At 44.8% G+C, this 23,241-nt stretch overlaps 1 protein-coding gene and 1 long non-coding RNA gene across 2 annotated transcripts; both read left to right on the top strand.

The window, feature by feature from the left end:
• The first annotated feature begins 1,634 nt into the window (after positions 1-1,634).
• Positions 1,635-3,470, top strand: LOC124644396. The gene has a single exon (XM_047183709.1). It carries the CDS (start codon positions 1,635-1,637, stop codon positions 3,468-3,470), a length of 1,836 nt encoding a protein of 611 aa, XP_047039665.1.
• A 3,586-nt stretch (positions 3,471-7,056) lies between these two features.
• LOC124644491 lies at positions 7,057-9,577 on the top strand. Its single transcript, XR_006986077.1, has 3 exons — positions 7,057-7,346; positions 7,694-7,836; positions 8,780-9,577. It is a non-coding gene; the product is annotated as an uncharacterized LOC124644491 (long non-coding RNA).
• The last annotated feature ends 13,664 nt before the right edge of the window (positions 9,578-23,241 follow it).

Below are 23,241 nucleotides of genomic sequence, written 5' to 3'. Positions count from 1 at the left end.
ATAATTGCGTACTTTTTTTGGGTCGGGGGTTTTTTTAAATTTATAATTTAATTTTATTTCATGCTTTTTGAAGGAGCTACTTAATTTTTCCTTCATTTAATTTATTTTATTTTAAGATGGGGTAGCTATATGTCATCTCGGCCAAAGGAAGCTGTTTAACAATCCTCATGACAAACTGGCTCTGGGAGAATTGCACAGATTGAGAAACAATAAAGATTAACCTTTGGTGATCCAGGGTTATATACCATTCCAGGGTTTCATCCGCCACATCCCATTTCCAGCATCAGGTTCTCGTCAATTAGAAACATGAAGAGAACCAGTCAAGACAAATTCAACGAGCCCAAACTCGATGGGTTTACTAAAAAGCAGTTCAGGGTTACGTCTCCTATCTTCGTGTCCTAACAGCAGACCAGCTTAGTGGTTCCAGAAGACATTAGTATTTCAAATTTCAGATCCCACATATGCTTGCAAGTAAACTGAGCGTGTAACATTCCTATCACACCTAACAAACAAGCTGATGACCTTGAAGACCTGAACCGATTTCCACCAAACATAGCCAAGAACACTCCCGAATGACATTCCTTTCAAACAAAAAAAACCGCATTACAATCGGATCATCCGTTTGGGAGCTACGATGCCACATACACACACACACACACACACAGACACGTCAAACTTATAACACCCCGTCGTTTTTGCGTCGGGGGTTAAAAATCAGACACATAAAAAACACTTGAAGGACACATAAATGTTCTTCGCTGTTGAGTACAAAACTGGTTAAAAATTTAGAAGGAAAATTAGCTAGAATCGTAGAAATCTATCGTAAATGGTAACACTAGCATCAAGGACAAAATAATAGAGCATCAATTTCCGTGTCACAGACCACAAATATAACTGGAGTACAACCAAAAAATAAAAAATATTGTGATAATGCAATAAGGCGGCACATAGACGATCAATTAAATTACAGACTATTATGAAGTCCAAAAAATCAAATCAAAAAAATAGGGAACTATATTTTTTGTCACCAAAATTTATATTTGTCATCAAGTTGTATCACCTAATAAATAGATCTATCGCCACGAAATATTTTCGTTCTCAAATAAACAAAGAGTGTTCCCAGGTATGAATTACCAAATTATTGTTAATATAATGTGCAAAATATGAGATGGATTACCAATAAAATTGTAGTGCATTACATGAGTATAAACTTCGTTCTTATAATAATAGTTTTATTACTTGAATAATAGCTTGGTGCTCAAAATGGTAGATCTGTCACCAAATAAATTGAATAATCGATCCCAGACTGCGATTCCTTTTTATTTGTTATTTTGTCACCAATACAGTAGTTACATTTTATTTCGTTCAGTTATTAAAATAATGTATTCGTTAGCAATTTAATACATCAGTTTATAATTTTAATGAAAATATGTTTAAAGTAAAGAGGAAGGGAAGGGCGCGCTTTCGGGCCTCAACCAATGGGTTGTAGGTACGATCATACGATGCGGGGCGCGGGCAGCGAGACGCAAGTTTACTTCATTCGCGACGATTACGTTCATTGTTGTGGGTGCATTTTATTATCGTTGTAAACAATTTGTTGTTTTAGTTAATTTCTTAACTGTTTATTTTGGATAATGGCATCAAGTAGTGGTGAAGGTAATGCAATTCATTCAAAAAGTTTATCGTCGTTCGTCGAGCAATCATTTGTGGAGAAAGTGCCGATATTGGAGTCTGATGAGGAAAATACCGTCACTGATGGAGGCACCATACCAAAGAAGAAACGGTCACAAAGCAAGGTTTGGATTTTCGTTAAAAAATTTGAAAACAAACACAGTGCTGAGGAGTACGTAAAGGCTGAAAAAACTTGGTCTTTTGTACGAACGCATGATATAGAGGAAGGGAGAAAAAAGTACTTTAGATGCAATAAAGTGGTGCGGAAGGGACCACAATGTTCAGCTCAGTTGTATTTACTCATGTATTCATTCTCGGATGAAGTGTTGTTGTTTCGGACAGATTCTGATCATGACCACGATTCGAAAACGCTCGCTTGTTATGGGCTTAGTGACAGAGTAAAGGAAGAAATAAACAAGTTATACGACTTACATCTCAAACCAAAAGCCATACTTGCAAATTTATCTAAAATTGATGATATTAAAGTGCCAAAAATGTCCCAACTAAGGACTTATTTAATTGACAGACGCCGTTGTAAATATGGACAGCCCACGATCAGCCTAGGTGAATTGGAAGCTTGGTTAAGGTCTCATTCGCCGATTCCTGACAACGAACATGAAGTTTATGTTATTGGGTATGAAGTGATTGAAGATACTAGTTCATCGCGCTTTAGATTTGTACTATCAACAAAATATTTGCTGCAAAAAGCACGTGACGTAAAAGTTTTTCATGCTGATGCTACATACAAGTTGGTATGGCAAGGATTTCCCGTTCTCGTCGTTGGAAGTACAGACAAAAACAAAAGATTTCATCCATTCGGGCTTGGGGTTCCAACTAATGAGGAAAAAGAAGACTTTAAGTTGTTGTTTGATGCCATCAAGATTAATATCTTTAAGTTGTACTCACACGTCTTGAAACCTGAAGTTCTAGTCTGTGATGCAGCGAAAGCAGTACAAAATGCATTTATAGAGGTATTTGGTAAAGATGTCACTATTCGTATGTGTTGGGCACATGCTAAAAAAAAAATTCAAGCTCATGTAGAGAAAGATACACGAAAAATTTTTCACAAAGATTTATTGTCAGATGTGAATACTCTGCAAGCAGTAACTGATTCAGAAACGTTCGAGTTAGCTTCAAAAGCATTCTTGAAGAAATGGGAGAATGGGACAACTTTTATCCATTATTTTGAGGAGCAATGGCTCATACAAAACCGGAACTGGTACTTGGGTGCTCACATGGGTTCACCAGCGACTAATAATGCATTAGAATCACACAACCGAGTAATCAAAGATGAATACACGCTCCGCGAACGTTTGCCACTGTCTCGTTTCTTGACAGTTGCCTCAGAGTTTGTAAATGGATGGTCATTAGCTGTCGATGAAGTATTTGCGACATTACCAACTATGACTCTGAAAGACTGGACAGAAGCCTACCAATGGGCGAAGTTGCCTAAAGAAGTACTACTGACGAATAGTGACGATACTTTTAAACACTACGAAGTACCTGCTGGGAAGGCAGACATAATACAACACTTTGAAAATGCATGGACTGATTTTGATGACTACAAAGTTCAATGGTTCAGCAAATGGAGAGTGGATCTACCGCACGATATTGATTGGATACATGGAAAATGCAACTGCCCTGCGTTTTACAAAAATTATATGTGCAAGCATATTAGCGGATTAGCCATACGCTTAAAGCTAGCCAACCCCCCACCAGAAGCAAAAAATGTACTAATCGGCCAGAAACGAAAAAGGGGGCGCCCTTCAAAATGCAAACCAGCGCTGATTATTCAGTAATTGTTATTTTTAACAATAAAGTTTGATTATTTTTACTTTAATTAAGTGTTTTATTTACTATTTAGCTAGAAATTTAATTTAAATATATTTATACTACCTGTGGAACTTAAGACCCTTGGGGGAGGCACATGGCCAGTTAAGTAGTAGACTCTTTTGGTTGAAAGAATGATGACGACCACCCTACATTTTTAGACCTTCATGACATTTTCTAGTGATATAATATATGATTTATTGGTGATCCCTTAAAATTAGTTTGCTTAAATACTATTATATAGGACAAACCTATTATAATACATACAAAACCATTTATTTTGTACTTGACCCCATATCTCCATGATTTTCGGTAATTTATTGTGGAATTGATTTTATATTGTTTGGTGACTACATTTGGTGACAAATCTACTATTTTGAGGGCAAACCCTATTATTTAAGAAACACAAAATGAATTAAATTGGTGACAGCTTAAATCATACCCAAAAAAATATATAAGTGTAAAGGGTCTTCAATGAAATTTGGGGTGAACTTCAAGGCTATTTATTTGCTTACAAATGTGTAAACATTAATACTATACTCGTATGACTACACTACTCTATATGGATCGACGCGCAGTAAGGTCCCGGCCAGTTCGTGTCGTGACGTCACGAAACAAGCAGGATACACCACCACGGGGCGAGCGGGCGGAGGCTCAGGCTAGGCGGGCTCTTCCAATGCGTGGATACAGCGGCGCGCTAGCGCAGTGACTGCCGATCGTTTTTTTTTTTGACGTGACAACGTCTTATAAATCGATAAAGCCGGCTGCACGCACGAAAAAACATGACTCATGCGGCGTTACCTCGCTCTGAGGCGTTCCGTTCACGGCTTGAAGTGCAAGCGAGAGCACGCAACGAGAGACAAGGAGGCACGATCGGCCTCTGCTTTCGGCAGCGCAGCGTTCGACATCTGACGATCAATTTCTTATGACGTTGTCACGTTCGACTATCGTCAGTAAACCGAATAGTTATATGTCAATGGAATTTACAGACAACCGTTTTTTTGACGTGACAACGTCTTATAAATCGATGGAGCCGGCTGCACGCACGAAAAAACATGACTCATGCGGCGTTACCTCGCTCTGAGGCGTTACCTCGCTCTGAGGCGTTACCTCGCTCTGAGGCGTTACCTCGCTCTGAGGCGTTACCTCGCTCTGAGGCGTTACCTCGCCCTGACGCGTTCCGTTTAAGGCTTGTAGTGCAAGCGAGAGCACGCAGCGAGCGACAAAGAGGCACAATCGGCAGCTACTCACGTTGTCACGTTCAACTATCGTCAGTAAAACGACTTTACAGACAAAGGTTTTTTTTTTTTGGTATGGGATCTCGCAGTTCAGCCTAGGAGGCCGTGTACTGCTTAACCGGACTTATCCCTGTGGGTGCCTAGAATTTAAGGCCTCCAGCCAGGGGCGTAAATCAACTTATAAACTAAGCTACTGCGCTCAGGGTACCCCCTGTGGGGTCGGACCTCGGCTTAGGGCGTCGCTGGGTGCCGATCGATGGCTCGGTGGCCCCTTATAAAGGTGGCGCGGAGAGCTAGTGTGTGTCTGTGTCCCGTCCCGACACAGTGTGAGTGCGAACGCGCGCGCGGCGTGCCTTCGGTGGTGCTACATAAGTGTATACATACATTGTAGTTTCTGAACTTCCATACACGTGAAAAAAGTCAGTTTATTTTTGTTGATGAGGTGACTTTGGACTTATCTGTCTATCAAAGTCTGTTGTATGCAAAAATGAAAAGTTTTCTGGGATATGCATTGTTAAACATAATGTGCATTAATTTCATTTTGAAGTAAAGTTTTATACCTCTTTGCACAAATAATAACTGAACGTGAAAGAAGCTGCGGCCTGAACCTCGTGTGTAAGCAGAAACGTCACATTTTAGAATAAATGTTGAAAATCACGAAACGTTCCTTATTCTCCATACTCAACCTACAAACTTCTTGACTTACGTCGGCTCCACACGTTGGCCCCAACGCTCGTTCCAACGCTATGCGTCCAACGTGAGGATCTAGAAAATGGCATTGGTCCCAACGTTGGGGCGAGCGTTGGTAGTTGGCCGTCTCGTATCGGTTTTATCAAAGGATCTGCGCGCCAACGTTGGCGATCTGTCCACACGTTGGCGCTTTGCTCAGTTCTGCTACAACACGCAGCGAGTGCGTACGTCGAGTAATAATGGCTTCCTCGTCCAGCAAATCGCTACCGGCATGGACAAATGAAAAAATTAAATACAATTTATCGAACTATATCAAGCACACCCCATAATATGGGACGCAACTCGAAAGGATCATAAAATATTTTTTTTATAATAATTCCGAGTTTCTCAGAGCAGTTTTGATTTCTGTATCGGACATCTTCACATTGGCCCTGACGGGACAGAACTAGTTTATTGGCCAACGTGTGTACGCCTCATCGAGTTTGTGGTCCAAAGTTGGAAAGAGCTTTGGTACCAACGTGTGAAGCCGGCCTTATAGCTAGTTAAATGCAGTGTGCCCAGTTCAATAATATTTCTACCATTATGTCAGATTTCGCCCATGTCGTTCGCAAGAAAATAAATACGCCCAATTCTTCCTGGCTTATGCGTCTTATGTCCTGACAAGGTACAATACCAAATCATCGATATCGATAATACGTTAAATTAAGAGCAATAGCGCAGTACGTCTACGTGATCTCAACAGCGCCAGGACCAGGACCGACAAAGTGCTTCCATATTGAAGAGAAATTCCTCTTTTAATGGGAAATTAGAAATTAGGGTCAAGAGGGGAAATACTATAAAAGGGGAAATAGAGTAGTTTAAGGAAATTGAATAGTACTTTCGGAAGTAATGAGGGTTATCGCGTATGATAAATGATGGCTCTAACTGCTACATGATTGGCGCATTTTCACATTATCTATCAATGACATGCCAAAAATATCCATTCGTGCAGCACTCGGACGGTCCTCAAAAATCACGCCGCGTTTTACCATCTAGCGGATTTTTCCACGTTTTATACCTATGTAAAATTCACGTACGTACACACGGCTGCACGACGTGCTACAAATTGCCCGGGAAATCTGACCACGCAACGCCATGCGTAATCCGCCCATGTTTCGATGACATTAAATTAAACAAAAAATATATAAATGCCAACAGTGTTGTTTCCGTACGTATTAAAGTATAAATCTATTTTTATTATTTGTAAAACAAAGGTAAAAGTAAAATGTTGATCTTAAAAATAAGTATAGTGCACTATATGTTCAGTCTATGGTGAGACGTACAAATATAAAACAATCCCTTAAAAAATAAATTACAGAATTAAAATTAAAACGGCAACGGCAAAATTAAAATTGCGTTAAAATTTCACTAATTATCTGAATCAGATTTGCGCGAATACCTGCATTTCAAAGTATATGTTTTACATTATTAATTGTGTATCATTGCGTTTAAAAGAAGTGTCTACACGTTGAGGGATAATTTATTTAAAAAAAAACGATAGTTGATTTTAGTAACGCTAAGTTCGGTTGTGCCCATCACTATTTAAGGATTGTGCAAACAACTGACAACACTAGTAATGTCAGTTTAGTTTACAATACAAGATTAAAAAACAGACTTTAAAAGGGGAAATCTTTGCCAAGATTAAAACAAAAAGAAGGGTAAATCTGAGTTGGCGTGTGGGAAAAGGAAATCGTTTTAGTGGAAACACTGCCCACGGCTGACTTCACTCCCCCCTCTTCCCCTCAACAATGGACGGTTCGGTCGGTTGTGGTCGGAGGTTGGAAAGTGGAAAAGATCCTTGTGACTGTTAGAATTTTACTTAATATCTTATCTACAATTTTCGATAGCAAATATTATATCAGCACACCTCAATCATGGGTAAGTTCTGCATTATTATTGCTCCTGTTGGCTTGACGCTCGCCTCCCGCCTGGCGTCCACGCCACGTGGCGTCGTTAGACTATACCATTCATTTTTATGAAATTGAATGCTTTTACGCAACCAAATATTTCTCATTGCATCCTGGGACCGTTGTGTACTCATATTGAACGCTGATTGCGACGTTATTTAGCGTTTTCTGCCTGTGAGATAACATAAGCTAGTGAGTGAGGCATGTGCATTGCGGCGCGCCGTGACCGCGCTCTCGCCGCTGCTGCTGCTGCGGGGAGCTTGCACGCGTCACGCTTGACTAGTGCACCGCTAACTGCGCACGTGTGTACGCTTACAGGGTTGTTGGGGGCGCGTGAGGGGTGTTCTGCCGCGTGCTCGCTGCCGGCGCAGAGAGCTGGCGGGCACACGCGTGCGAGTGCCGCGCCGAGCTGTGCGAGCGAGCTCCCGCTGAGTGACGTGGCGCGCGATGCGTTTCTGACGGTACGTCTCCTTGCCTTGCTTCTTATTAGACACTAGCAGTTTACCGTTGGATACCTGTATGGATGAACTTATAGCCTTTCATCATCATCATTCTCCGAGCCTTTTCCCAACTATGTTGGGGTCGGCTTCCAGTTTAACCGGATTCAGCTAAATACCAGTGCTTTACAAGAAGCGACTGCCTATCTGACCTCCTCAACCCAGTTACCCGGGCAACCCGATACCTCTTGGTGAGACTGGTGTCAGACTTACCAGCTTCTGACTACATGAACGACTGCCAAGGATATTCAATGACAGCCGGGACCTACAGTTTAACGTGCCATCCGAAACACAGTCATTGGTGTCTAAGATATACTTTTCTACGTTTCTATGTACTTTCTAAATATATCTTGGACACCAATGGCTGATGAAAAGGTGAAGGAAAACATCTTGAGGAAACTTAAACTATGTATTTCTAAAATCACCAACCCGCATTGAAAAGAAAAAAAAATAACTTTTACTATAAGTTTACTTTCAACTTATAATGACATTTCTTTAACATATTTGACACAATTTAAAAGTTTTAAAAGCTTGTTGCGAGATTTAAGTACTTGTATTTACTTTCTTAGTTTAAAATTACGAGTGGGTACTTAAATCTTGGCTTCCAGTCTAACCGGATTCAGCTGAGTACCAGAGTTTAACAAGGAGCGACTTTCTATCTGGCCTCTTCAACCCAGCTACCCGGGGAACCCAACACCCCTACATAAGACTGGTTGTCAGACTTACTGGCTTCTGACTACTCGCAACAACTGCCAAAGATGTTCAATGACAGTCGGGCCCTAGTATTTATTTGTTCTGTATAATCAAGATGTGTTATTTATGTTACCATGGCAACGCACATTACCAACGCCGCTCCGCCCCCTGCTGCTGACTGCTCCCGTGTGTCATACTGCGAGTTATCTCACAGGGTTGTGCTGCCGCGCGCTGCCTGCAGGCGAGCACTGCCCTGCTGCCTCGCTCCGAGTGACGAGTGCCTCGCGCCCTGTGCCTCGCTCCGAGTGCCTCGCGCCCTGTGCCTGGCTCCGAGTGCCTCGCGCCCCGTGCCTCGCTCCGAGTGCCTCGAGCCCTGTGCCTCGCGCCGTGTCTTCGCCTCGCGTGTCTCGCGGCGTATTATGTATTTCCACCAGGATTTCTTCTTCCAGTGAGACGCTACATTACACTATTATAGCTAAGTGCTAAATGATTATTATTAACAAACTTGTTTTATGATGTTGCGGTTAAACAATATTGAGCACGTATGACAAAAACTTAACAAATGAGCTTATTATGTAGAAGGATTGATGTACCTAAACCTTTTGTATGTTTATCAACCTACATTGTTTAAATAATGATTGATTTGCTTATAACAAGTAATGAGGCAGGAGAAGTCGGACGGTAAGGCGACCAGCTCGTATGCGAGTATCTCAATTCTTACAGGAAACACTTTCACTTATGTTTGCAATACTCGCGGCCGTCCTGACAGTTGTCTACATCGGAGAGTTTTGTGTCACCGCTAATGTTGCACTTTGCGCATGATTTTTTCTTTTTAACAATTTTCAATCATTTGCCAGTCGTTAGGGGCTACCATTGTAATCGTTATAGGTTGTTGTGGCGCGGCTCCCGCTGGCCCCATTTTCGTGTCAACGGTTCTGTTACATGACGAACACGGGTAGACGCCTTCCTCCCGTCTCGAGAGAGACGGAGATTGAGCGTTCGGGCTTAAAGATTTAAGGGTCGCTACCTTCGGCTCCTGTAGAGGCCAGAGGCTCTACCATACGTTTCTTTGTATTGATCGAAAGCAACCAATTAAATCTCTTGGGGGCCAGTATCTTTCTTATCCCCTATGTTCCACGAAACCAAAAGCTAAACAGTTCGTTATTACTTAATACAGTACAATCGCACTGTCACAATCCTAACTACAAAGTGTCACTGTCACGGAAGCGTCACTGTCGCACTACACTACACTACACTACAGATGGCGCTGTTAAAATGCTGCAAGTGGCGCCACTATCGCGTCCGGGCTAGGAGCTCCACCTCCGCTATACCTGCGGCGGCGCTGCGTCAGCATTGACCGTCATAGGGTGGGCGCGTCGCTTGTGCACACCCAACCCTATTTGCGTGCCAAAGGTCCTGTTACACAAACAACAAGGATACCCGCTTTCCCCCCGTCTCGAGGGAGACGGAGATCGAGCGTTCGGGCTTAAAGATTTAAGGGTCGCTACCTCCGGCTCCTGTGGGAGGCCGGAAGCTCGACCATACGTTTCCTTATATGAGTCAAAAGCAACCATTAATCTTGTAGGAGGGCTGCTAACACCCAAGTTCGTCCACAACTATCTTATGTCCCCACCGTATGAGCTGCTGGACTTGAGGAACTCTTCACCCCAAGGAGTGTTGCGCACCATTAGATGATTTCTGACACAAGTCCAAAACTTTTTCTAAGTCCAAAAATAATCACTGTCACGATGACACCCATCACTGTGGCACGCGAGGGGGGGGGGTCACCTCACTCCTTCCACTAAAATCGCGCGCTCGCTCTCGGGCGAAGATAGCCGCGGGCCTAGATACGAACTCGCACAAGATAGTACGAGAGTAATAATTTTGTCCAGATCCTGACGCGACAGTGCTCCCACCAGGCTCCGCATCGCTGTGTCCACATTCTCTGCAAATCCTTCCGCAAGTCTGGTCCCGTTAATGATATTGCCTGGTGGCCTGAACCTGCCACTGGCTGTACGGTATGCCAACCCCCAGGGGTCTTGGTTGCCTGATTCCGCTTGCTTGCGGAAGAATGCGAGCTGCGCCTCCTCCATCGCTTTCCTGTACTTACTGCGGAGCATGTAACACTCCTCTCGTGCATCATCTACCATTCGCCCCGGTCGTTTTTTGGCCTTCTGCCAATGTTTTCGTGCCCTGTTGTAGCCCCTGCGCATGGATTCCAGCGCAGGGTTCCACCATTCATACCCTCTTTCATTCCGATTCCCTACCGTACCAAGGCAATCATTCGCAGTCCGCGCGATGACTCGCGTGAACTCCTCGCACACTAGGACGATAGGCCTCTCCCATTGCAACTTACCTATCCGAGACTGTAACGCACACTGGAATTGCTCCCAGTCCACGCCGCGGTCTCGGAATCTCGCAGGCTCTCCTGGTGAGGGCTGGCCCCGTGTGTGAGTGGGGAATGGCCGACGACGCGTTGGTCACCAAGCTCAAAGGTGATGAGCTGGTGGTCACTCGAGCTGGCTCCCTCGTGGACTCGCCAGTTATCCACCCGGACGCCACGTGTGGACAGGGTGACGTCTATGTTGGATTCCCCATTGACCGTGGCGAATGTCGGCGGCTGGTTGCCGACATTGTGGAGAATGAGGTCATGCGACATGATAAAGTCCTCCATCGCCTCTCTTCGCGGGGTCGTCTCGCCCCCCCTGCCGATGTAGTGCCGCTGCTCGCTGTGCCACAGCGGAGAGTGCGTGTTGGTGTCAGCGCCTACCAGGACTCGGCATCCTCTTAGTGTGTTTAGTACCCGCGCCAGATGTTCTAGATGCGGCGAGATATCTTCAGAGTACTGGAAGTAGGCGCTGACCATGTACATGGATAGACCTCCGATGAGGATGTGGCAGACGAGGCAGTGGGGGGTGCTTAGGTGTTGAAGCACCGCACACGTGGTTGTTCTGTCCGCCACGTAGATCCCCACTTTTGGGGCGGAGCATTCTGGTAGTGTAAGTGAAGGCGCTGAACTTCCACAGTAGGACTCCTGTGCCAGCACGATGTGCACACCCATGGCCTTTGCGATCACCGGAAGCTCCGCAGTCGCCAGGGCTGAGCCTTGCAGGTTTAGCTGCGCTACCTTACCCATGGACGGCGGAGTAACTGGTTCCAGCTATGGCGCGGGACTCCGCGCGAATGCGCGCCGGACAGTCCCTGGCTGCCGTTCTATGTGAGCTGGCTCCTGGGCGCCCAAACTTCTTGCAGGTAGCGCAGCTTACTGTGGCACTTTGGCACTCAGTCGCCTTGTGGCCGTCTTCACCACAGTTCCCGCACACCATGTTTTCAGCCCGGCAGTACTTTTCCGGGTGACCATACTGCTGGCACCGATTACAGCAGGTCACAGATACGTGGTCGGTGACCTCGACCACGTCCCATCCTATATAAAGTTTCCCCTTTGTGATTTATTTTTGGCGTAGCTCCTGCGACACCTGGCACACCCATCTGGTTCGATTACCGTGCCGGTTTTTTTTTATAGGAGCCGCAATTCTTTCTCAATTCTCTCCCGAGTCCACTCGGGCTCCTCCTGTAGGTTCTGCTCCTTGAAGTCGTCCAGGACCTCGTCTAAGGAGGTGTCCTTGTCGACACCCGTCAAAGCAATTAACGGCTGCCGCTCCGATGGCTCCGCCGTATGTAGCGTCGGCGGAACAGCCTTCCTTAGAGTATCCGCGGCGGCGGCGGAGGCAGTCTGGATGATGACTCCAGCATTGCCCACCTTACGAACCCCCGCGATTTGGAGGCCCAGCCGCCCAGGGTGCACTGCGTCCAGCAATGTGCGCCGAGTGTCGTCAGCCGTCTTGATGACGCCACGTTGATCCTCCGCCGGGTAGATGGCAACCGCTGGCCCAGGAGGGGGAACGGCGGGAAGCATCCAGCCCCCTCCAGTCAGAGCTCCTGCAAGGCGTCAAATTCTGCAGCCTTTTCTGCGCAGTAAAACGCCACCGCGATGCAAAGTGTCACTGTCACACTAATACCTAATAAACGTCACTGTGGCACTGATGGAGTGTTACTGTCACAAATGTTCCTCGCACTACACGCTAGGTGTCACTGTCGAGGGACTTGCCACAAGATATATAGTAAGAGAGGGGCCGATTTTCGACATCGACGAATACAAAAGCCGGAAAATAACTACACTAATACTACTACTTAGATGACGAGGCATTTGGCTATTTTAACGCCTATTCACTTGCCAGCGTCCTGAGTGACTACTTTCGTAATCATCATGGATTGTTGTGGCGGGACTCCCACTGTCCCCGTACCGCCACCAAGCGAAAGACATTGCGCCAGTGGGATCTTAAGGCGACATAGTCTAGATCAGTGGTTCTTAACCTTTTTGTCATGAGGGACCACTTTACCAAAAGTTTGGCTTGCCGGGGACCACCCCATTGGTTTGTCTAAATTGAGGGTTCTTTGATAAAGAATACAAGCACACTTTATAATTAGCACCCATTTCTTTATTATTTAGCAAGAAACTAAAAGCTACAGGTTTTAATTTAATGAGATTTTTGTGACTGCATTCGCTTTACTAACTACAAAATTCTTGGTTTAGTACTACTTTCAAATGCGCGAGCGAAGCGAGCGCGAAATTTTTTCGGACTCGTACGGACGTAAAATGTATCCCGAACGTACTCAACTCTTTGTTTGTTGCCGAATACGCGAGCAAAGCGAGCGGGAAATTTTTATTATTTTTTAAGACTCAATACCAAAACTACGTAAAATGTAGCCCAAACGTACTTAACTTTTTGTTTGTTGACAAATGCAAAAACGAGGGCATATAGTTTCTGAATACGCGAGCGAAGCGAGCGGGAATTTTAATTATTTTTTAAGACTCAGAACCAAAATTACGTAAAAGGGCTACATTTCAAACCTTATTTTTTTTCTGTTGGTCAAGTAAGATGGATAGCAACGTTGCGAAGCAAAGCTTCGCGGACCACTTGGAATGCCTCCAGGGACCACCAGTGGTCCGCGGACCACCGGTTAAGAACCACTGGTCTAGATGTTACATAAAATAAACGGGTCAAGACTTATGGGAGCTTTCGACCATGTCATGGGCCCGGCGTCGCCCCTACACCACAGGAACCCGAACACTCGCTCCCCGCCCTACTCAATTCGGGTGGTCATGCGGTTAAACCTCGTCCAGTTCATGTGAGAACCTCTTAGCACCAATGACGGGATGCCGGAGAAAACACCTTCATCCAGCCCGACCAAGCTCTTCAGTTCTTTATAAGAACCGAGGCTCCAAACGCCACGCCAGGAAATAGTGCATGACGTGGCACGGACGCTCTGTTTACAAGGCAAATCCAACAAGGCAGCCTTCTCAACAAGCTCATCATGATTCCCGTATTTACTACGTTTCTCACGATGAAGCTCATCGAGGGGCCGCTGCCCAGAGACTACCTGTGCATCCACTATCACGCCAACCCCATTCCTAGACGCAACAATGTCAGGCTTTCTCAGACCCAATGAGGTCCTGATATGAGGCTCCTTCAGCACGTTCCACCCTTTGTCCACCATGGCAGAGCTGACGACGTCCACAATGCAGTTATGGCGCTCTATACGTCCACCGTGCGTTCTGTGGCACTGCTGGATGGTATGTGCCGTCGTCTCCCTAACCATGCAACCTGCACGGCAGTTCAACTCCGACAGCATACCCTCCCTGCGCCCACGCGAGTTACGCACCCGAGACGGGAGCGCATTCACGTGGGTGTGCACGAACTGCACGAAACCACGGCCCGTATACTGCGTGCATCGCTCCCGCATCCACTTCGTGGACGCGGCCACACGTGGAGACTCCCTTAATTCGAAGCCATCCACCGATGCATTCACGCCAATACATCGCGGTCGTCCGCTTCCCAGATTTGGGGCTTTCCTTGCTGAATTTGAGGAACTGCCTATCGGCCCACCTCAGTTCCTTCTGGATCCTTTCGGATCTGGCGGCGGCTCTGGCCACTGACCACCGCGACGAGTTCAAGCGACCGAACCTCTTAATAATGAGATCCGGTACGCACGTCCTCAATGATGGGATCGCCAAGCCGCCGTCCTTGGTCCCTGCGTGGAAGTACCCAACAGGCACATCCTTCGGGAGCCTCAACCACTCCCTCACTGCACTCCGGTTCTGGACGTCGAGCAATTTCAACCTATCATCCGTAATGTTTCCCAGCACCAGACCATGCAGGAATCGGCTTGAGGAGTGCCTTTTTGATGTTGTTCAAGGCACTTTTGATGTCATGCTCTGACTTCACGCATCCAGACGCCCGGAAGTCAACACCGAGATAGCGCCATCGTTCCACGCAGGTCACCTGCATCTACCATCGCTTCCCCACCTTAAAGGTGCGGTCTCCTAAGGTAATGCAACTTCTTGCGCTTCCCATCTGGCACCATCGACAAAACAGCGCTTTTCGCATGACTGACGAAGAGCCCCATCGTCCTGCCAGTGCTCCACACACTGTCTATGGACATCTGCATCCCAACCTTTGACCCCGCAAGCAGGAACAGGTCATCAGCATAAGCCAGAGCTGAAACACGCTCACACTCACATAACCGACTCCCAGCGGCAGGGATGCGAGAATAGCGTCCATCGCCATGTTAAAGAGCAGAGGCGACAACGGGTCTCCCTGGCGAACTCCCTGTCCGACTCTTGCAGGACCGCTGCGTATTCCATTCACATCTAAGACAGTCTCAGACGTGGTATACAACCTCGCAACGTGGTTGCAGAAACCATCCGACAGGCCACTTTCCCTCAGGACTTCTATAAGTGCCGTATGCGACACCGCAGCACTGTCACATGGCATGCCTTCAACTTCTTCCTGTAGTCTCCCAGCACAGCCGTATTCTCGAGTGTGCCGTCGGCGCGGATAAATCCGCGTTGTCGTGCATCAGGAGGGCAGCATGCCTCCAGCCTGCGCGCCAATACCGAGTGCATGTGCCTGTGCATCGGCCGATACTCCCCAGGGCAAGCAGGCACCTCAGTCTTGGGCACGAAGACTGTTCGTCAGCCCCTAAGTCTTTCAGGGACCTCACTAGCCATCATCCACGCATTAAATATTTCCGCCTGAGTTGCAGACGGAATTCTATTCCAGGCCCCTGGGAGAATACCGTCAGGGCCCGGAGCCGACGCATTGTCGACACGGCATGCCTTCACCTCTTCCGAGGTGAACGGCACCCACAGCTGCGAAAAGTCGCGGGCTCCCCCGTACTGTTCTATTCGCTTTAAAGCAAGTAGAACCTCAGGTGTGGGTCCGGGGGCATCCGACACAGCCTCCGGTCGCCAATAAGCTTCCAGTTCCGCGAGACTATGTCTTACCCCCCGGCTATGGCCATCAATGACCTCCGCAGCTGCTCTTGGTCTGCAGGTCTTATAGAGTTCCTGCACCCTCGCGTACTCTATTCTGCGCTGCTTGCGTGCAGATAACCGTGCTGATGCAGCTTGTGCCATCGCCGGTGTCCTTCCTTTATGCTTTCGCTGCGACTCCCCTCTCCTCCCCCCCACACCCCTTGCCTTCCTTGCTTCCACCTCCCCAAGGAGGTCTTCCACAATTCCAGCATGGTCTGGTGCACTGGAGAACGCCATAGGGTCTTGCAGGGTCGCAGAAGTAGGACCGTCTTCAGAAGCGTCTCCCCTTCCGGAAGGCCGCTCCGGCATCGTGCCTTCGGCAGCGCTGTTACTGGGGGTGCCCCTTATCGGCGATTCCGCCGCCCCTTGTGGTACCTGAGAAGAAGCCATCTCGGTTATGTACGCTTGTACTCGACTCTTATATGACTCCTTCCTCCGGTACCCTTTTATGGCCTCGAGGGAGCGCCCCAAAGAAGGCAACTCCCTCATAAGCGCATTGTTCATGGCGCTGCCTCCAACACTAGCCAGACGCGCCTCCGTCCGGGCTAGGAGCTCCACCTCCTCCTCGGCCCACCTCCGCTTTACCTGCGGCGGCGCTGCGTCAGCATTGACCGTCATAGGGTGGGCGCGCCGCTTGTGCACACCCAACCCTATTTTCGTGCCAAAGGTCTAGGATACCCGCTTTCCCCCCGTCTCGAGGGAGACGGAGATCGAGCGCTCGGGCTTAAAGATTTAAGGGTCGCTACCTACGGCTCCTGTGGGAGGCCGGAGGCTCGACCATACATTTCTCTATACGTATCGAAAGCAACCATAAATCTTTTAGGGGGGAGGCTGCTAACCTCCCCCCCAAGTTCGTCCACAACTATCTTATGTCCCCACCGTATGAGCTGCTGGACTTGAGGAACTCTTCGAGAACCTCCAGAGGGACCCCCGGGTATCTCAACCTGGGCAACCTGATCTTCACCCCAAGGGGTGTTGCGCACCATTCGCTAGATCGAAAATCCAGGCCTATTGATTGAAGGCCGGAGACTCGACTATACATTTCCTTTGGAAACATACATTCATGTTCACTTTCCATGGTCATGTTGAACAACAAATGCGACAACGGATCTCGGTGGCGAGCTCCCTGTCAAACGCAGGCCGGCTACAGGCTCCACTCGCGTCCACTACAGTGTCAGACGTGGCGTACAGACTCGCCACGCAAGTACGACAGTGCATCGTGAGACACCCTGTCTACTGTGACACATTCGGTGTACTGTACGAAGCGGGTTTAAGGTCGGTGTTACAGGCGTCATCGTTGCCGATAGCTATGTGGAACTTGTTTCTGCCTATTTTTAATGCAGTCAGGATATTTCGTTTTAATATTGAATGATTGACTTCACGTGTATTGCAAATGAAAGTGATTGTAATGATATTGTAATGCAATTTTAGATTTGCTATTTATGCTTTACCGTATCGGATTTCTCTGTCCTCTGATGTGATATAGGCAAATGACCATGGTTGGTGACATAGGCACTAGGTAACAAAGTGTCATTGATTGCAACAATTGGTTTAACTTAATGTGAAATGCTGTTACATTATATGTTTACTTCTTTAATACACACATACTGCTGTCTCTTTCTTTGACAAGATAATAAATGATAGCAATAGATTTAATGAAGCTTTAATTTTAATGGACCTTTGAGCAACTGACGGCTTGGAAGACTTACAGCTATATACAAACTTAAAAATAGAAAGAAGTCATAGACGTAGTTTTCATTGGTATTGTTTAACGTATCTGTAGGTATTATTTTACCTATTAGCCAAACTAATTTTGTAGTTATAAACAGCAAATCTAAACATGTGTTGCTCGGCATTTATAAAAGTGTGTTTTTCTAGTGTTTCAATGTATGTATGTACAATTCCTGCATTCTTTGTTTTGTCCTAATTATTACAAAAGATTTGATCTTGAATTATATTGTAGTGGTTTTAAACAGTAAATGAATCTAAGCATTGGCAGATTATTCAGTAATAGAATGTAACTGAATTTTAACCATATGTCGATATCCTTATTACATTTATAGCTTTACATTATTAAGAACAAAGTGTGTTTGTATCTGATATTGTTTTGTTAAATATGTTTTAGCGATATGTGTGAATAATGTCAAAAATAAAGCTACGTAATTTGCATTGTATTCTACGAATAGTGTGCATGTCTGTAACTTATTTGCACAAGAGAAAATGTGTAATTTCAGGTGGAACAATAACTGTAGATACATAGTTGGTGCGCCTTGTAATAAATAAATAAATCTATTCGTCAATCGATGTAAATGGAGTGTATTATTTTATTTGTGTGCCCAACCATTCTCAAACTGCGGTCACATATATTATGACAAATGAGCAGTTACAGTAACGTCCCACCTTTAGGCAGTTGTCCCACCAAAGACGAGAAAACTACTAACTATCGGCTATTTTCTCGCTCAAGAAACGTACAATAGATATACTTTCCGTGTGAATAAAAGAGATGCATATACAAATAGTTGATCGCTGACTGTTCACACTGCCGGCGAGCACTCGCTTCACTAGTTTGTCGCTGAGCGACAAAATCTATGGAAGATAACACTCGCTCGGCGACACTCGCCAAGCGTTTAGAACTCACGCCGAGAGAGCAACCAGTGGTCATTTCTCTACAGTGCGTATCTAGCGAGCGAGTGATGCGAGTACTCGCCCGCCTCACTCGCGCACTCGCTTATAGCCGAGCTACACAAATATCGGAACTACGCACTCGCTCCCCGCGTCTCGCTAACTCGTTTCTAGTTCTAGCTCTACTCGTTACTCGTTAATCGTTGCCGGTGAGACAAGTGCCTTAAGGTACTTACGTTTTGAATTTTTACTGCTGACTGCATCTACGGACCGCACATGCCGCGACTGCATGAAGTCGGTCGCAGCAATCTACAGGTGTTATATGAAACCTTTTTGGATCGAAGCGGCTTACTGCCGTATCTTTAGAGTACCCTGGACACTGCAGACTAAACAGTCGTCCATTCCAAATAAACAGTACGCACAGGCCGTACAGCGCCAGGCCGCTATGTGGCGCCATCTAGGTAATAGCAACCTAAATAGTTCGATTTATTATTAGCTTCCGCCCGCGGATTCACCTGAGACAGGTACGACACACCCGATATACATTAGACCCAAACTTGGCAAAGCCTGTATCTAAGGGTGCTTACATAACGAAACAGGTTGCCGGTACAGACAAACCCGTACGGGTAGGTACCGATCAGTGCAGGTATAATATTTAAATACAATCCTATTGACTCACTTATAAAGAAACAGGTTAGGTACCTGTTTCTTTAGAATATTATACCTGCACTGATCGGTACCTACCCGTACAGGTTTGTCTGTACCGGCAACCTGTTTCTTTATGTAAGCATCCTAAGGCTCTAATTTAGAGGGTTTACCAATACAATTGACCAAAAATACAAGTTTGAGAGGAATTTAGCGAATGTACTTAAAATCAATTAATGTGATGATGATGATTTGATCATGAATGTCAACCATTTTGTTATTGTTACAGAAATAATGAACGCTTTAGAGAGCAACATGCGTCTGAAGATTCTGCTGCTGCCGAAGGGTCCCGCCGGTAAGAACTGCTACTGCTCATGTGACAGCAAGACGCCGCCCGCCATCATTCCTCTGTCGGAACTGCCGCCACAACCTACCGCTTAGATACTGCATTCACTGCACCCTTTCAATATTCTATCTGTTGTTTTCCTTGCTAGAGATGGGAATTTTACATTGACTTGTTAAATTCCTTTCTGTAGTAAGCAAATCAAAAGAAAGATATACATTGGCAACAGGCGAAGTACAATAGATGCGGCGCTTGTGTCTATGCCATTGCTTAGTTATTACAAGCAGTAAGTGAATAGTTCCAGAATATTCCGCTAGACTTCTATACTAATATTATAAAGAGGAAAACTTTGTTTGGTTGTAATGAATAGGCTCAAAAACTACTGGACCGTTTTTTAAAATTATTTCACCATTCGAAAGCTACATTATCCACGAGTAACATAGGCTATATTTTATCCCGGTGCGGGCAGTAGTTACCACGGGACGCGGGTGAAACCGCGGGAAAACGGCTAGTCTATACTAATATTATAAAGCTGAAGAGTTTGTTTGTTTGAACGCGATAATCTCAGGAACTACTGGTCCGATTTGAACAATTCTTCCGGTGTTAGATAGCCCACTTATCGAGGAAGGCTATAGGCTACTTTTTATCCGGGTTCGTGCAGAGGTTCCCACGGGATGCGGGTGAAACCGCTGGCAGAAGCTAGTATTCAATAAAACTTATTACGAACCATCCATTTAAGATTGCAGATAGAATTTTGCCAAATTCTAATCTTTAATCGAAAAACATCTGTTACTGCAATCGGCATCAGCTGATATTTTGAGAATAGTATCTGTTCAGACTTCATGGTCATATCCTCATTCCTATCTTTTTTATTCTTCCTGCCATGACGGGTTTCGCTTTTGTTTTCACTTCTCTTTGGGAAAGTCAAAAAATTGGTATCGCCCGCGGTTCGTCGCGCGATAAAAATAAGAAAAACCCATGAAAAGCCTCGCTAGAAGTGCTGTCTGTTAGTGCCTCGATCACCCGGACTCGTGAAAAGACAATACGAAACAAGTGCAGAGAAAGTGTCCCGCTGGCCGGCCGGCATTCGAGTGCCCCGTCGTTGGCAGACTGCCTTCCTGTCCACTTCCCTGTTTCTCAGGTAAGTTTGTCTTTTTCACTCATATTGAGGGTCACGGGGTTTCAACGGGGACTTCAACGGAGTTTGCAGTAACGCCAGCAATTTCTCCAGCGAGGCTCATCCAGTATCAATTAAAACTCAAATGCAGAAAAGAACACTTATTGTTATTACTCAGTATATTAATTAAGCGGACTTTTATACCTCACTAATGTTTTGAATGTTACTATGAATAAATTTTCTAATCTAAGTTAAATATTGATTACTTTTTTACACACTTTTACCTACTGTGTAAACCATTATAAGAATTATATTTTGTGAAATAAAACTATATATTACTGGCATTTACAACTTTTATTTTAAAACCTACAATCCTACTTACAGTTAGGTTTTATTTGTAAAAGATAATTATACAAAGCAGAGTGGAATCTGGTGAAAACAAATAAATTAAGTACATCCACAGATATTACAATACTGGGAATCATTGTTACAATAATTAATAGCTGGGACATTATACATATATATTTTGCTAATAAATCTATCTCTATCTTTATAGGCACACATTTAAAACGTTCCCTAGACTGCACAACATAATTTCGTAATATTACAATATTCTAGCACAATTAACGCTAAAACTATAAAATACAATTTACAACACAATATATGCGCATTTATAGAATAGAATAGAATATAGAATAGAATATCATTTATTTGCATAAAACATGGTATACAAGATGGTAAGTTAAAATATAATTGAACATACATGTTTTGCTCAATACATAAGCGTGCAAATTTTACATGCATAACAATACAATAATAAGTTATCTAATCTTATGCTCTAGGAATTCCTTGACACTGTAAAAGCTATTAGTAGACAACCATTTATATAATTTGATTTTGAATAATCTTATATTTAACATTTTGAATTCATTTGGAATTTTATTATACACGCGGACACACATAAACATGCAATTTTTATTGTATTTTGCAAGTCTTGGCAAAACATCTAATGTGAGCCTGTAAGGGTCGCGACGGCTTCGAGAATGAATATCGCTGGCTCTAGTGAACAGCTCTATATGTCTTCGGACAAACAAACAAATTTCTAAAATATAAAGGGACGGCAACGGTAACAAATCAAGTTTTTTAAATATCGGCCTACAAGAGTCGTCAGGTTGAAGCCCATATATTGCTCTAATGCATTTTTTTTGAGCGACAAACGCTCTATTTTGATCAGTGCTATTACCCCATATAATTAAGCCATATTGACCATCTCGAGAGCGCGAATTTAAAAACAAATTCAATATTGCATACAGCAGCGCCATCTATTGACAAACAGCAGTAGTATAGTAGTTTCACCAATAAGTGGTGGAAGGGTGGGCGTTTTTGGGGCTGTCTCTGTCTCTGAGTGATTACTGGGAAGAAGTGGCGCAACAAACTCCCCAGCAAGCCAGCAACACATGTCTTTCTTATTATTATATTTTGTATGTTATTTAGTTTTCTTCTCTATGAAGAGAGTGTAAAACCTTACATGCGGGCCGGAGCCAAGCGTGTAAGGGGATGATTATATCGAAAAAGTAGATGATAGTGTGGATGATGTTAGGAATTTACGTGTAATGCGGAAGTGTTGAGTATAGTTGCTTTTTGAAGCATGTGTAGTGTGTGGGTAGGCATGTGTAATGTGTTTAGACTTTGTGAGAGAGATTTGGGTATAATACCGGTGGATGACAGTACAATGGGGACTATGTGGACGGTTTGTGCTTTCCACTGGGTTTTTAGTTCTATTGCAAGATCCTGATATTTACTTAGTTTTTCTGATATGGTTGTTTGGATATTGTGCGAGTTTGGTATTGCAATGTCTATTAAGTAGACGGTTTTGGTAGACTTATCGTTTACTGTAATATCAGGTCTGTTATAGTGTATCGTTTTATCAGTTAATATTGTGCGGTCCCAGTAGATTTTATGATTAAGATTTTCTAAAATTGTTTCGGGTTTATATTTATAATACGGTACCATCTTATCTGTGAGTTTGTATCTGTAAGCTAGGTGTTGGTGTATGATTGCTGCAACCTGGTCGTGCCGGTGTTTATAGTCGGTCTGTGCAAGGGATTTACATGCCCCTGTAATGTGTTGTATCGTTTCAGACGCAGTGTTGCAGTGTCTACATAGGTCAGTCGGCTGAGTTTGGTCTTATATAATATATTTTCTATAGTTCCTAGTAACTATAATCTGGTCTTGTATAGCGAGCCTGAACCCTTCGGTCGCCGGAAACAACTCGCCTCTCCTGAGCCATTCGTTCGACTTAAGTTTATCGACGTGTGGCTGGCACAGGAAGGCTCGGTGTCTTCCGTGTAAGGCTTTGGTGGACCATGCTGCTATTTTTTGCTGTGTGTTTGTTATTGTTTCGTTAGTTTGTGTGTTTCGGTCGTGTAGGTTGAGTGGTGTTAGTTGTATGTCGGTGTTCGTGATGTGTCTGTGTAGTGGTGAATGTTCAGATTTGTTGTGGAAATATGTTCTGAGTGTCGATATTTGTTTGTTGTGTAGGTTGTGTATGTCCATCAATCCTCTTCCTCC

Source organism: Helicoverpa zea, chromosome 30 (assembly GCF_022581195.2).
Source record: "Helicoverpa zea isolate HzStark_Cry1AcR chromosome 30, ilHelZeax1.1, whole genome shotgun sequence".
In the NCBI taxonomy this organism is placed as follows: domain Eukaryota; kingdom Metazoa; phylum Arthropoda; class Insecta; order Lepidoptera; family Noctuidae; genus Helicoverpa; species Helicoverpa zea.
The sequence above is the reverse complement of the archived record's forward strand: the minus strand, read 5'-3'. Positions and strand labels throughout refer to the sequence as shown.